Source organism: Podarcis gaigeae (assembly GCF_964106915.1).
Source record: "Podarcis gaigeae genome assembly, chromosome: 2".
In the NCBI taxonomy this organism is placed as follows: domain Eukaryota; kingdom Metazoa; phylum Chordata; class Lepidosauria; order Squamata; family Lacertidae; genus Podarcis; species Podarcis gaigeae.
Window position 1 is genome coordinate 125,519,098 of NC_139679.1, and position 15,734 is coordinate 125,534,831.

General features: G+C 48.3%; 2 protein-coding genes and 1 long non-coding RNA gene across 4 annotated transcripts in view; 1 reads left to right on the forward strand and 2 right to left on the reverse strand.

The window, feature by feature from the left end:
* Nucleotides 1–15,734, reverse strand: part of LOC310837610 (uncharacterized protein) — a 45,197-nt gene that overhangs the window by 19,959 nt on the left and 9,504 nt on the right. The window contains exon 1 of one of the 2 annotated variants that reach the window (XM_083724473.1): nucleotides 14,023–14,210. The exons of the other annotated variant lie outside the window; for it this stretch is intronic. The gene's annotated coding sequence lies outside the window, so the exon portion shown is untranslated. Of the gene's footprint in view, nucleotides 1–14,022; nucleotides 14,211–15,734 lie in introns of those variants that run through there. 2 annotated transcript variants of the gene reach the window in all.
* LOC310837516 (uncharacterized protein) overlaps nucleotides 1–15,734 on the reverse strand; it is a 26,068-nt gene continuing 10,334 nt past the window's right edge. Inside the window, exons 2-3 of the mRNA XM_083724221.1 lie at nucleotides 12,098–12,314; nucleotides 1–1,772 (exon numbers count right to left, since the gene is read on the reverse strand). Of these exons, the coding sequence (XP_083580347.1) occupies nucleotides 151–1,772; nucleotides 12,098–12,281 (1,806 nt within the window). The 5' untranslated portion in view covers nucleotides 12,282–12,314 and the 3' untranslated portion in view covers nucleotides 1–150. The remainder of the gene's footprint in view (nucleotides 1,773–12,097; nucleotides 12,315–15,734) is intronic.
* Nucleotides 1,779–7,724, forward strand: LOC310838277. Its single transcript, XR_014560882.1, has 2 exons — nucleotides 1,779–2,764; nucleotides 7,281–7,724. It is a non-coding gene; the product is annotated as an uncharacterized lncRNA (long non-coding RNA).

A 15,734-nucleotide genomic window follows, 5' to 3' on the forward strand; every position in this document is an offset into this window, starting at 1 on the left:
CTTGATTTTTTATCATGTTTGAAATAGTCTGTTGGGAGCTGCCCAGCGTTAAGAATTTTTTAAATTTTGTTTTGATTATGGCAGACCAACACAGCTTCCTACCTGTATCTGTTGTTGTTATTATTAGTTCTTTAAACATTCTAAGCACTATTAGGGTTTCTCCTCTTCATGATTTCTTTGATGGGAAGTGAGATAATCCTTCCGAATGAAGCTCTTTCCACATTCCAAGCATTGATAGGATTTCTCCCCTTTATGAATTCTTTGATGGGAAGTGAGAGCATCCTTCCGACTGAAGCTCTTTCTACATTCCAAGCATTGATAGGGATTCTCCCCTGTATGAATTTTTTGATGGGAGGTGAAACTAACCTTCCATCTGAAGCTCTTTCCACATTCCAAGCACTGATAGGGTTTCTCCCCTTTATGAATTCTTTGATGGGAAGTGAGAGCATCCTTCCGACTGAAGCTCTTTCTACATTCCAAGCATTGATAGGGTTTCTCCCCAGTATGAATTCTTTGATGGGAAGTGAGTTTACCCCTATCACAAAAGCTCTTTCCACATTCCAAGCATTGATAGGGTTTCTGACCTGTATGAGTTTTTTGATGGGTCAGGAGATGGGCCCTTTGGGTGAAGCTCTTTCCACATTCCAAGCACTGATAGGGTTTCTCCCCTGTATGAATTCTTTGATGAGCAGCGAGTTTTCCCCTCTCACGAAAGCTCTTTCCACATTCCTGGCACTGATAGGGTTTCTCACCTGTATGAATTCTTTGATGGATGGTGAGTTCGTGGCTGTGACTGAAGCTCTTTCCACATTGGAAGCATTTATATGGTTTCTGACCTGTATGAATTCTTTGATGGGAAGTGAGACTACTTTTCTGATTGAAGCTCTTTCCACATTCATGGCACTGAAAAGGTTTCTCCCCTGTATGAATTCTTTGATGGGAAGTAAGACTAGTCCTAAAATTGAAGCTCTTTCCGCATTCCAAGCACTGATAGGGTTTCTCCCCTGTATGAATTCTTTGATGGGAAGTGAGAATTTGGCGGTCACTGAAGCTCTTTCCACATTCCAAGCACTGATAGGGTTTCTCCCCTGTATGAATTCTTTGATGGTAAGTGAGACTGTGCCTCTGTCTGAAGCTCTTTCCACATTCCAGGCACTGATAGGGTTTCTCCCCTGTATGATTTATTTGATGGGAAGTGAGACTGTTGCTCTGACTGAAGCTCTTTCCACATTCCAAGCACTGATAAGGCTTCTCCCCTGTATGAATTCTTTGATGGGAAGTGAGCTCTGAGCTCAGTCTGAATCTCTTTCCACATTCCAAGCACTGATAGGGTTTCTCCCCTGTATGAATTCTGTGATGGGAAGTGAGCTCTGAGCTCTGTCTGAATCTCTTTCCACATTCCAAGCACTTATAGGGTGTCTCCCCTGTATGAATCCTTTGATGGGTTGTCAGATTGCTCCTCTGACTGAAGCACTTTCCACACTGCAAACACTGATAGGGTTTCTCTCCTGTATGAATTCTTCGATGCGAAATGAGAGAATCCTTCCGACTGAAGCTCTTTCCACATTCCAAGCACTGATGCAATTTCTCACCACTGTGAGTTATTTCGTGTGAAGTAAGGCTATCCCTCTGAATGAAGCTGTTTCCTTGATGGGAGGTGGACTGGGAGCTCTGATGGATGTTCTCTCCACACCCTGAATATTTATTTGACTTCTCCGCTGTGTGGATTCTGTTGTGATCCCCTTTGTTCTTCCCTTCCCATTCATCACCATCTGCAATGAAGAGAGAAGCTAATTAGAGCCTCAGGAAGATTATTCCCCAGATTATTGAACGATGTTAATGAATTAAAAAATTCCTTCTAGTAGCACCTTAGAGATCATCTAAGTCTGTTATTGGTATGCGCTTTCGTGTGCATGCACACTTCTTCAGATACACTGACACAGAAGTCACCAGACCCTTATATATAGTGAGAGGGTGGGGAGAGGTATTACTCAGAAAGGTGATGGGAATGGGTGATTGTCTGATAGGTGTGGTAAATCTGTTGAAGACTGTTAAAGACTGCAATTGGTCTTACAGGAAATAGCAAGGGGTGAGATGGCTAAAAATAGCTACATATACCATCTATAATGAGATAAGAATCCAATGTCTCTATTCAGACCAGGTCTCTCCATGGTTTTAAGTTTGGTAATAAGTTGCAATTCAGCAACTTCTCTTTCCAGTCTATTTCTGAAATTCTTTTGTAATAAGACAGCTACTTTGAGATCTTGTTTAAAATGTCTTGGGAGACTGAAGTGTTCTCCTACTGGTTTCTCTGTCTTGTGATTCCTGATATCAGATTTATGTCCATTTATCATTTGGTGTAGGGTTTGGCCTGTTTGTCCAATATTGAGAGCTGAAGGGCACTGTTGGCATTTGATGGCATACACAATGTTAGAAGGTGAGCAATTAAATAGTCCTGAGATGGTATTTTTGATGTTGTTGAGGCCAGTAATTAACAATGTTAATGAATGCTTGTGATAGAGGAAGAACTGAAAATAATTACTTATGAGGCCTTACTATAATTTTTACTACCTTTGTTGGCTGATATTTATTGATATATTACTTGGCTCTTATCTGGGGTAGATAAAGGACTTCCGGGTTAGAGGACTTCCGGGTTAGCGCCATCTGAAATGGCGGAATTCCTCTGAACGAGAGGAATGCGCTCTGTGGAAATCGGGTCTGGCCACCGCGGAGAAGGCGGAGACCCTTCAAAAATCACAGGCGGGTGAAGCCTGTGAACGTGGGATTCGGCGGGCACCATCAACTCACGGGGAAACCCATTTTCGGGGATCCGGAGTGAAGTGGGGTGAGCGGCGCGGTGCTTTGAATCGACTGCTACTTAAAAGTAACTACCCGTGAGTAGATTGAAGAATTGGAATTTTAAAAGTTCGAATTTGACAACGAAACAGGGGAGGTTCAAAACAGGAAGTCCGCCTTTCCCTTTTGTAAATAGACGGAAGCAAAACGGCTCAAGCTAAAGCCTTGGAAAGTTTACTGTAAAGGTTTAAATTTCCAGTGTCAAAAATAGCGAACCCCCCTTGGAAGCAGGAGAAGAGGGGGGTGTTTTGGACTGTATTTGCCTGCAAAAGAGAGGGAAGGAGGCTAAAATTCCACAACTCAGAACCTGGGAACGGGCTGCCATTAAGACTGTTGTACTTTGGAGCCTGCATTGACTGTGAATAGACCGCTCACTGACAGCCAGTTAAATAAGAGAGATACACTGACAGCCAGTTAAATAAGAGAGATACTCCTACATCTTTTAGTTTTAAAGGAAGGAAAATAAAAATAAGATCAGTAGAAGACAAAGTAAAGTTTTTGAACAACTACGAGGAAGATTTGCAGAAGGAACTTGGAAAAGAGTCAAAAGCGTCTGACAGAGGATCGCCACACAGCTTGTGGGGCTGGCGATGGGGAGAAGTAAGCTTGCTTCTCCCCCCCCCCGCCAGCCTCCAGATCAGGTCGGGGAATAGCGGGGTGGCGGCGCTCCGCCTCCCCGCTATCCCCCGGGCTTGTGGGGCTGGCGATGGGGAGACGTAAGCTTGCTTCTCCCCCCCCCGCCAGCCTCCAGATCAGGTCGGGGAATAGCGGGGTGGCGGCGCTCCGCCTCCCCGCTATCCCCCGAGCTTGTGGAGCTGGCGATGGGGAGAGTTAAGCTTGCTTCTCCCCCCCCCCGCCAGCCTCCAGATCAGGTCGGGGAATAGCGGGGTGGTGGCGCTCTGCCTCCCCGCTGTCCCCCGAGCTTGTGGGGCTGGGGGGGGAGAAGCAAGCTTGCTTCTCCCCATCGCCAGCCTCCAGATCAGGTCGGGGAATAGCGGGGTGGCGGTGCTCTGCCTCCCCGCTATCCCCCAAGCTTGTGGGGCTGGCGGGGGGGGGAGAAGCAAGCTTGCTTCTCCCCATCGCCAGCCTCCAGATCAGGTCGGGGAATAGCGGGGTGGTGGCGCTCCGCCTCCCCGCTGTCCCCCGAGCTTGTGGGGCTGGTGGGGGGGAGAAGCAAGCTTGCTTCTCCCCATCGCCAGCCTCCAGATCAGGTCGGGGAATAGCGGGGTGGCGGTGCTCTGCCTCCCCGCTATCCCCCAAGCTTGTGGGGCTGGCGGGGGGGAGAAGCAAGCTTGCTTCTCCCCCCAGCCAGCCTCCAGATGAGGTCGGGGAATAGCGGGGTGGCGGCGCTCCGCCTCCCCGCTATCCCCCAAGCTTGTGGGGCTGGCGATGGGGAGAAGTAAGCTTGCTTCTCCCCCCCCCCGCCAGCCTCCAGATCAGGTCGGGGAATAGCGGGGTGGCGGCGCTCCGCCTCCCCGCTATCCCCCGGGCTTGTGGGGCTGGCGATGGGGAGACGTAAGCTTGCTTCTCCCCCCCCCGCCAGCCTCCAGATCAGGTCGGGGAATAGCGGGGTGGCGGTGCTCTGCCTCCCCGCTATCCCCCAAGCTTGTGGGGCTGGCGGGGGGGAGAAGCAAGCTTGCTTCTCCCCCCAGCCAGCCTCCAGATGAGGTCGGGGAATAGCGGGGTGGTGGCGCTCCGCCTCCCCGCTATCCCCTGAGCTTGTGGGGCTGGCGGGGGGGAGAAGCAAGCTTGCTTCTCCCCCCAGCCAGCCCACAGATCACGTCGGGGAATAGCGGGCTGGCAGCGCTCTGCCTCCCCGCTATCCCCCAAGCTTGTGGGGCTGGTGGGGGGGAGAAGCAAGCTTGCTTCTCCCCCCCCCAGCCTCCAGACCAGGTTGGGGAATAGCGGGGTGGCGGCGCTCCGCCTCCCCGCTGTCCCCCGAGCTTGTGGGCTGCAGGCTGCTGCCCGCGGGACCTCCCGCCAGGCTTGCAAGGCTTGCGGATAGCTTTCTGAAGCCTGGAGAGCGAGAGGGGTCGGTGCGCACCGACCCCTCTCGCTCTCCAGGCTTCAGCGAAAGCCTGCATTCGCCCCATAGGACGCACACGCATTTCCCCTTCATTTTTGGAGGGGAAAAAGTGTGTCCTATAGGGCGAAAAATACGGTAAGTGTGGAAAACTGTTGGCTTGGCAAATGAAAAAAAGACAAAAGCTTAATACCATTACGAATTTGGAAGTGGAAGGAAAGAATATACAGAATCCAGTGGAAATTAGAAAGTGCTTCCAGAGGTATTTCAAACAACTATATGCACAGGAGACGCAGAAAGAAATGGACATTGATAGATTTTTGAAAATTAATGGACTACAAAAAATCTCCCAGGAAAATAAGTTAATGCTGAATTACAAAATAACGGAGCAGGAAGTAGAAGGGGCCATTCAGAACATGCAATTGGGTAAATCCCCAGGACCGGATGGATTGACTTCAAGATACTACAGATTTCTGAAAGAATGGTTAATACAACCTTTAAAGGAAGTCTGTAATGAAATTCTGGAAGGGAAAAGGGCACCAGAGTCGTGGAAGGAAGCTTATATCACACTTATACTGAAAATAGAGTCTGAAAAGACACAACTCAAGAACTACTGCCTCATATCACTGCTTAATGTGGATTATAAAATTTTTGCAAATATTTTGGCTAAAAGATTAAAAAAGGTGTTAGCGGAAGAAATCCATAAAGATCAAGCGGGCTTTCTCCCGGGCAGACACTTGTCTGACAATACGAGGAACATAATTAATATCTTAGAAAAATTACAAGTGAAAATTAATACTAAAGCAGTTTTGATATTTGTGGACGCGGAGAAAGCCTTCGATAATATTTCTTGGAGTTTTATGAAGAAGAATTTACAGGGGATGGGGGTTGGTCAAGATTTTGGAAATGGTATAGGTGCAATTTATTCAGAACAGAAGGCTAAATTAATTGTGAACAATGTAGTGACGGAAGAATTTAAGATTGAGAAAGGAACACGGCAAGGTTGCCCAATCTCTCCATTGCTTTTTATATCGGTCCTGGAGGTTTTGCTAAATATGATTAGAAGGGACCAATTGGTTAAAGGTATACAAGTGGGAGCTAAACAGTACAAATTGAAAGCATTTGCTGACGACTTAGTATTGACTTTACAGGAGCCAGAATCTAGTACTAAAAGAGTACTGGAATTGATTCAAGATTTTGGTCAGATAGCAGGCTTTAAGTTGAACAAGATGAAAACTAAGGTTTTAGAGAAAAATCTAACTGCGACGGAGAGAGATAAGTTTCAGAAGGAGACAGGATTAACATTGGTTAAGAAAGTGAAATATTTAGAGGTTAATATGACTGCTAAGAACGTGAATTTATTTAAGGATAATTATGAAAAATCTTGGACTGAAGTGAAAAAGGACTTAGAAATATGGTCAAATTTGAAGTTATCACTGTTAGGCCGATTTGCTGTGATAAAAATGAATGTATTGCCGAGGATGCTGTTTCTGTTTCAAACATTGCAAATTTTGGACAAAATGGACTGTTTCAAGAAGTGGCAAAGAGATATCTCTAGATCTGTCTGGCAGGGCAAGAAGCCTCGAATAAAATTTAAGATATTAACAGATGCTAAAGAAAGAGGTGGATTTGCCCTGCCAGACCTTAAACTTTATTATGAATCAGCCGCTTTTTGTTGGCTGAGAGAATGGATGCTTCTTGAAAACACTGATGTGTTGGATTTGGAAGGTTTCAACAATGTATTTGGTTGGCATGCATATCTGTGGTATAATAAGGTTAAAGCACACAAAGCGTTTAAAAACCATATTGTCAGAAAAGCACTGTTTAATGTCTGGATAAGATATAAGGACTTGTTAGAAAATAAAACCCCAAGATGGCTGTCACCAATGGAAGCAAAGGCTCAGAAAAAACTCAATATGGAGGCCAAATGGCCGAAGTATTGGGAAATTCTGGAACAAGAGGGAGATAGATTAAAACTGCAGAGTTTTGAAAAACTAAAAAACACAGTGCGAGACTGGCTCCATTATTATCAAATAATGGAGGCATATAATTTGGACAAAAAACTAGGTTTCCAGGTGGAAAAATCAAAATTGGAAACAGAATTGTTAGACCCCAAAGTTAAGAATTTGTCAAGAATGCATAACTTGCTGTTGAAATGGAATACTCAGGATGAAACGGTGAAATCTGCTATGATTAAATGGGCACAAGATGTTGGACATAACATTATGATGACTGACTGGGAACAGTTATGGACCACAGGTATGTATGAAGTTTACGGCATGTAATGCCTTAAAAGAGAATTTAATGAAAATGATTTATAGGTGGTACATAACACCAGTCAAGCTCACAAAAATCTATCATTTGCCTGATAATAAATGCTGGAAATGTAATGAGACTGAAGGTACATTCTTCCACCTTTGGTGGACATGCCCAAGGATTAAGAACTTCTGGGAGATGATTTATAATGAAATGAAAAAGGTATTTAAATATACCTTTCTGAAGAAACCAGAGGCCTTTCTCCTGGGCATGGTCGGCCAATTGGTGCCAAAGAAGGATAGAACCTATTTTAATGTATGCTACAACAGCAGCAATAATACTTATTGCAAAGCATTGGAAGACACAAGATCTACCCACCCGGGAAGAATGGCAGATGAAGCTGATGGACTACATGGAATTGGCGGAAATGACTGGCAGAATCCGAGACCAGGGAGAAGAGTCGGTGGAAGAAGATTGGAAAAAATTTAAAGTATATTTACAGAAATATTGCAAAATTAATGAATGTTAGAAGGATGCTGGAACGAAGTTACATGGCTTTAGCAGAAATGTGATAAAGAATTAAGTAAAAATAGATTGTTAATGGACCAAAGTGGAAAATTTAAGGTTAGACTATCTTAAGATAAATTTTAGAACGAAAATTGAGAAAGATGGAAAGGACTTGCTGAAATAGCTAATTGAACTAGAATACAAAAAAGGGAGGTGTGAGGAGGTCGATGAAACAAGTATATGAGAGGTAAAGACATGGAAAGGTTGGATGTGTTTTTAAATGTTTTTCCCCCCTTTGTTTTACTGTTTTGTTTTTTGTTTTTTTGATGTATTGTAGGGTATTGTTTTGTTTTGTTTAATTTTCTATTGTTCTTTTTTCTTTTTCTGTAACTTTCAAACCCCTAATAAATATTATTTAAAAAAATAATAATAGATAATGTTTGGCTCAGTCATGGAATTATCTTCATCTCCAAGGTCAGTCATCTCTTTGGTCAATAAAATGCAGACAAAAGCAAAAACAAAAACAACAAACCTGACAGAACTTATTTCAACTACCCTAAAAAATCTGAAGATGACATTTTAAAAGGCCTGGGTAGTTCAAAGAAGCCTGGTCATTGCTTAAAAAAGCTTGACGAAATGAAGAATATTCACAGAGAAAACAGTTGATATCCCCCCCATTCAGGATTCACGGTGAGGATGTTGGAATCCCAGATGATGATGATGATGATGATAAATTTTTATTTGTATCCCGCCCTTCCCGACCAAAGCCACGATCAGAGTGGCTAACAACAGATAAAAAAATCATAAAATCACACAGTCAATTTATTAAAATACATTTTAGAAATAATTCAGAATCATATTAATAGCAACCACCAGGTTAGAGTTCTATGAAGATTACAGAAGGAGAGAGGGGGTCAGACTGTGCCTTGGCCAAAGGCCTGGTGGAACAGCTCTGTCTTGCAGGCCCTGAGGAAAGATGTCAAGTCCCGCAGGGCCCTAGTCTCTTGTGACAGAGCATTCCACCAGATCGGAGCCACGGCTAAAAAAGCCCTGGCTCTGGTTGAGGCCAGCCTAACCTCCCTGTGGCCCGGGACCTCCAAAATGTTTTTGTTTGAAGACCGTAAGGTCCTCCGTGGGACATACCAGGAGAGGCGGTCTCATAGGTACGAGGGTCCTAGGCTGTATAGGGCTTTAAAGGTTAAAACCCGCACCTTAAACCTGACCCTGTACTCCAGCGGGAGCTAGTGCAGCTGGTATAGCACTGGGTGAATGTGATCCTGCTGTGAGGACCCCGTAAGGAGTCTGTCACTGGGCTGCCAGGGAATGCCCCGGAGCTGAGGGAGGGGGAAGAACAAGAGCCGTTAGAAAAGACAGGAGAGGGAGAGGAGGACAAGTAAGCGGAAGGAACTCAAGCGGCGAGGATTCTCCCGGATGCTGGAGACCATCAACACCACTCGACCAGTTCAGAGGGAGGACAGAGAGAGAGTCAATGCCCACTCCTTCAGCACAGGACTGAAGGGGGTTAAAATGTAGGGAATAAAGGAGGCGCTTGGGGCTTCCCAAGCTCCTGTGCTGGAGGAGGAGCCAAAAGCTCCCACATCCTGGATCTGCTACCAAGGATTCAGATGCATGAAAGCTATGTCCTGTACCTTATAAATATGTACAGTGGTGCCTCGCAAGACGAAATTAATTCGTTCCGCAAGTCTTTTCGTCTTGCGAAGCACGGTTTCCCATAGGAATGCATTGAAAATCAATCAATGCGTTCCTATGGAAACCGCTTTCAGACCAGGTCCGGGGACAGTCTGTCCCCAGACCTCTTCTGAAGGCCGGCGGGGGGCGAAAGTCTTTTCTTCCCCCCCGCCTGCCTTCCCGGGACAGCGGAGACTTCTCCGCTGTCCCGGGGCGATTTTAAAATGCTGGCGGGCGGCAGCGAAGCCTTCGCTGCCGTCCGCCATCATTTTAAAATCGCCCCGGGACAGCGGAGGAATTCTCTGCTGTTCCGGGGCGATTTAAAAGCCCCCAGCAAGGCAGGCAGGGGGGACAAAGACTTTTGACCCCCGCCAGCCTTCAAAAGCCGTCCGGGACAGCGGAGAAACGCGCTGAGTTTCTCCGCTCTCCCGGGAAAGCAGGCAGGGGGGAGCAAAGACTTTTGCCCCCCGCCGGCCTTCAGAAGAGGTCCAGGACCTCTTCTGAAGGCGGGCGGGCGGCAAAAGTCTTTGCTCCCCCCCGCCTGCCTTCAAAAGCCATCCGGGATAGCGGGAAGCGCTTCCCTGCTATCCCGGACTACTTTTAAAATGCTGGCGGTGGGGAGCAAAGCCTTTCGGCCCCCGCCGGCCTTCCTGGACCTCTTCTGAAGGCCGGAAGGGGGGGGGGAAGGCTTTGCTCCCCACCGCCAGCATTTAAAAGAGGTCCCTGGAGATTTCCCTATGGGCTTTCTTCTTGCGAAGCAAGCCCATAGGGAAATTTGTTTTGTGAAGCGCCTCCAAAACGGAAAACCCTTTCGTCTAGCGGGTTTTTCGTCTTGCCAGGCGTTCGTCTTGCGGGGCACCACTGTATGTAAATAAAGACTGTAAATATATCTCTGAGTGAGCAGAGGTATTTCTTGTGAAAGGCTTCCAGACCCACCAGAGGCCTGCCTTACATTCTGTATCTGCTGGAGTTTCTGGGTCAGTCTCAAGGGCATCCCCACATAGAGTGAGTTACAATAATCAAGCCTGGAGGTGTCTGTCGTGTGGATCACAGTGGCTAGGTCAGGGCGAGAGAAGTAAGGAGCCAACTGCTCAGCTTTTCATCTCCATCAAAATAGTGAAGGTTCATCACACAGAGCAGGGGTCAGGAAGGTTTACCTTGCCTGGGCCGGTTCAGTTCTGTGGAGATCCCGCCATGGGCCGGATCGCTCATGCGTCTGCGTCTGATTTCCGGCACCACAGAAGCAAGTCCCCGCCCTGGACTGGTTTAGTGCAGCACGCGGGGACTCGCTGAGTGGGCGGCTTGGTTCGGGGGTGGCTTGTGGCCCGTTTAAACGACCCCCCCATGCGCCGCAGGTTGCTGACCCCTGACATAGAGGTATGTATGGAATTTCAAAACTGATTTTATGATCCAACAGGGAGTTTTACTGAGAGGGTCCATGATCCCACGGTTCTCCTCCTTTACTTCCTTCTGCAGAGCTCTGTGGTCAGGATGCAGCAACGTCCATGCCTTGTCTATGAAACCTACACCCCATCAGCAATTGCCTCACTCTGATTGGTCTAAATTTAAATTTATACATAAATCACTTTCTTCAGTTTGAACCCCCCTCCCGTGTTCATGAGACCAACTCTGTATTGTTTCTTTGGAAACATAAGAGGAAAAGTGACTATAACTCACACTAAATCTAAACACAACGGCCACAAGAGCTCCTGACTAGGCATTCAGCTATGCAATGTTGAATGCTCTCTGTTCTCTCCTGTTTCCTCATTTTTTGTTCCAGTTTAAAACATTTCATGAACCCAGAACTCACACACTGACTGCTAATGATGAATCATATGTTACAGATATTCCTGCAAATAGATTCTGCTAGTTTTGAGATGTACAAATGACATGAGAAGACTCAGTCTACATCAGGGGTCGGCAAGCTTTACCTTGCCTGGCCTGGTTCACTCTCACGGAGATCACTCTGTTGGCAGGATCACGTGTGTACACACAGGACTCGCCAAGCGGACGGCTCAGGTGCAGCTTAAATGACCCCCATGAGTCGCTTGCGGCCCGTGGACTGTAGATTGCTGACCCCCCGTCTACATATTTCATCATTTAGTGGTCCTATGATCCTTGTTTTTAAAAGCAAATAAAAGTTATTCCAAAAAGAAAAGAAAAAGGCAATACACGGAGGACGCAGGATCAGGATTCATTTCCAGAAATTTGTGTGCAGAAGTCTGATCCATGGAAAATGTGTAAAAGGAAGTAACCTTAAACCTAAACAGCATACAGCTTATAACTTGAATCTGTATTCAAGTTAATAGAAAAAAACAACAGCACTGTTTGTTCCATTTCAGTGGAAGAACCAAAACTCCTTGTTGACATCTGTTATAATAAAGTTTGTTTGCAACCTGTTTTCCCAAAGAAAACCCACGGTCGCTCGTGATTCATACTCCATTGGGATTTCGCCTGAGGGAAAGGGAGGCAGAGGGCTGGCCCAGCAGTGCCAGGGAGAGAAAGTGACGTTGCCTCGTTGCAGCTTCCGATCGGCTCTTCCCATTTCAAGAGCCAATCAAAAGTCACGCCTTGGAAGTTGAACCGACTTCCAGAACGGATTCTGTTCAACTTCTGAGGTTCAACTGTATTCCTAGCTCAAAATGCCTGCAGATTACAAAGGCGCAGGCAGGAAGCAGGGGGAGGAGCCCAAAAAAGTGCTCCCCTTCTCCATCTCCATCCGCCTGCCTGCCTCCTCCCACCCCCAAACTGAACAAGCCCTGATACCTCTCTGGCTCCATCCATCCAGGTCCCCATCTCCCCTCCCCTGGGACTCACCAGATCTCTCAGAGGTCCCTGGGAGGGAACGCTCAGAGGTTGTGGGGAGGGATGCAGGAGACAACCTGACCAGGTCAACCGTCCATATTCCTCCTTCCATCCTCACTAGCTTTGCAGGATCCGCCTCTTTCATCCTTCCTGAGGAGCCAAAACGAGCTGCAGGGTCCTGGGAGAGAGGAAGAAGCAAAGGGAGCCTCAGAGGTCCTGCAGGGATTCTCCTGCCCTAGATATCCTCCTGCCCCTAGAGAAGCACAAATGGGGCAGCCCCTTCCCAAGAGAAGCCCCATTTCTAAACATCTCCAGTGATTCCAATTTCCTCTGTATACTCCTCACCCCACTTCGTAAGGCTGGCATGGTCTGCACACTAGTGACCTGAGAGTAGACCTCATTGAACTCAATGGGGATAACTGACAGAACTTGGTGCAAAAACCAGTCACGGTCCTGTCCCCAAGCCTGTGCAACCCCAGAGCATGGGCAGAAAATAGCAGAGTAGATATTACATGTAGGTGCCCCCATGCTAGGTGCTCTGTATGGAGAGCCCTGTTCACAATATTTGAGCTCTCTCATTGCAAGCCAGGCAGATGTTGTGGCCATATTTGCCTCCGTCAGGTGTTGCATGGGGACCAAATCTGTATGTGGAAGCAGAGGAGATGGCGATGCCACATTTCTGAAATATCTTGAGACTAATACACCCCTCCTCCTTAGATATTATCTGGTGTTTATACACCATCTTCACAAGTCTCCAGTCTCAATATGTGGTCCCCACCCTGGCATGGAAGCCATCAAAATATAGATCTTCCACATGTCCTAAATCTGTTGTGTTCTTAAGAACACCAGGCATGTATACCCTTTAAAAAAACTCCAGAGGTGAGCTTTACGCTCCTCTTCTGACAAGATTCCAAAAGGCTTAGGGTAGCTTGATAGAACTAGTCTATTTTGAGATAACACTAATTTGCCTTTCTTGTTTATCAAAACCCACAGACCCTCTGCTATATTTTCTCCCAGAAGGTTTTACAAGTACCTATCAGGATAATAAGAATTTTATCACAGTCAGGGGGAAAAAAAGGATTTTATGCATTCTATGGCCTCTGTTTGTAGTACAAGCCACCCAGTTATTGATAATCGCTCCTCATTTGTCCCAGAATGTTGGGAAAAGGAGTCTTTTATCCTTGCTTTAGCATTTCCTGAAAATACATCTGAAATTTGCTTTCACGTTAGTTCATCTACTTGTTTAGCCTGAACAGGGGAGAGGCATGTTTTGTTGCATCTGGGACAGAGGAAGTGGTCCAGTTGTGCCGCTGCAGATGCAGACGGGCTTTTCTCCTCCCTGTGCTCCCCCCACGTGGGAATGTTCCCGTCTGGCTGCAGCCTCTGTTCACAAATGTGACTTACTCCTCAGTCTGAAGGGGGTTTCTTTGCATGCCCAGACCCAAAGCCCCCTCCCCCAAAATGAAGGCAGCATCTGGATCCCAAGGAAGAGCAGAGCTGCAGACCTCCTGCAAACTGGCTTGGCAGAGAGAACAAGGGAGGACCAGTGTGGTGTGGTGGTTAAGAGCGGTAGATTCGTAATCTGGGGAACGGGGTTCGCTTCCCTGCTCCTCCACCTGCAGCTGCTGGGTGACCTTGGGCCAGTCACACTTCTTTGAAGTCTCTCAGCCCCACTCACCTCACGGAGTGTTTGTTGTGGGGGAGGAAGGGAAAGGAGAATGTTGACCGCTTTGAGACTTCTTCGCTTGGTGATAAAGTGGGATATCAAATCCAAACTCCTCCTCTTCTTCTCTCTTCTCCCCCCACTGTGCATGATCTGAGCAGGGACCTTCATGCCCCCTCCCTGCACCCCTGGGACCCCTGAGGGGAAAAAAGAGGGGAATCACCGAGGAAGCTTTTGCAAAGGAGAGAAAACAAAGCAACCTCCTCTCTGCTTGCAGGAAGGGATGTGGGAGGGAGGGAATTTAGCCATGGATGACCTTCATCCCCTTCACTTCCTGTCCTCTCTAGGAATCCAGCTTTGCTCCTTTTAACCCTTGCAAAGCCGAGGGCACCCCCTCCCTCTCCCTACCTGCTGTTTTCTTACTTCTGCGCCTGCGCTCAAGGGGCTGCCCCCCTCTGTGCCAAAGACGGGGATGGCAATGAGGGGGGTTACCGTGGCTCTCCCCCTCCTCCAACACAGAGGCTCCTGGATCCCAAAGAAAGGCTGGGATGGAGAAGAGGCTAAGAAATGGCTCCATCAAGACACCCCTCAAAAAAACAAACCACCCTCCCGATCAGCGAGTGGGGGGAAGAATGGGGGGGGGTTCCCAGCCAGGAGATCCCTCCCCCCCCTCCGAAAATAATCTCTCCCCCCCCCCCCGCCAAGCGGACTTTCCTGCTTCTTCAGCCCAGGAAAAGAGACAGATGAGAAAGTGTCCCATGCGAGGAATGAAACGCAAACGCCATCCTGGGGGGGGGGGTGAAGCCCCCCCCCCGTAACAGCACCACAGGCAGGAAAGGCGAAGCCCGCTATTGGGGAGGGAGGGAGAGGGGCACATGCTTCTCAGGGGGCAGCCCCCCACCACCACTCTGGGACTCTTTCCCCCTTCCCAACTCCATCCTTTCCCTGTGTTTCCTGTCAGAAAACCAGTTTATACTGGGCTCTCAGAACCATTTGACCCCATTTCTCACCCCAGAGCAGGACCAATCAGAAGCCTCTCCATTTGAGAGCTGACGAATCCCCCTTCAGATTCCCCTGGGCCTCGTCCTCTCCTTTGCCAGATTTCCTGAGGGAGTTTCCCCCCTGAGTTTCCCTCTTGGTTTTTCCCCCTCACAGCTTATCCCTCATTTCTCCTTCTTTTAATGTTCCTCCCCCCCCCCTCAATGTTTGGGGAAGGGAACAGTTTGGGGGCAGCTGCATCCCCCCCCCCCCCCCGTGGCCAAGCAGGCTCAGGAGGAACCCACGGAGGCGGCAGGGCCAGGAGATGGCATTTCCTGCTCTTTTCCAAAAAAGGCGGGAACGCCATTTTGTTTCATCTGGAGGCCCCAGCCGCTCCCAGAGACGTCATGGCTCCCTGTGGACCTCGAGGGTGCCATGCTCTCGGGGGTCTCTCCTCCCAGTGAAGGAGGGCGGCAGCTTTGGGGGCCAGCAGTCCTGCCATGATGGCTTTGCCTCCACAGAGCAGCCTTGCTCCTCACCAGACCCCTTCTGGCTCCTCAGGGTCCCAGGAGCCCTTTCTGAACAGCCCTCGCTTGTACTTCCCCCTCAGTTCAACAGGAGAAGTCGCTTCCACTCCGGATCCCTGCAGGTCTCAGGGGGCCACTGGAGACCAGTGGGGAGATTGAGGGGAAGTGGATCAACTGGGGTCCTCCCAGTCCAATCCAGCCCAGACAAGAAAGAGAGGGAGCTCTCAGAAGAGGAAGCCATTGCGGAGAAGAACCGGACTTGGCTGCTCTCTGCTGAGGGTCTCCTGCCTTTCTTCAAGGCTTCCTGGGGGCTGCCATGGCCAGAGGAAGAGGCAGGCCCCCCACCCTGAATCCCCTGCAGGGCCCTGGGGGGCAGCCAGAGCTCTTCCTCTTGCCATGGCCAGGCCTGCCTCAGTTTCCTTCCCCAAGG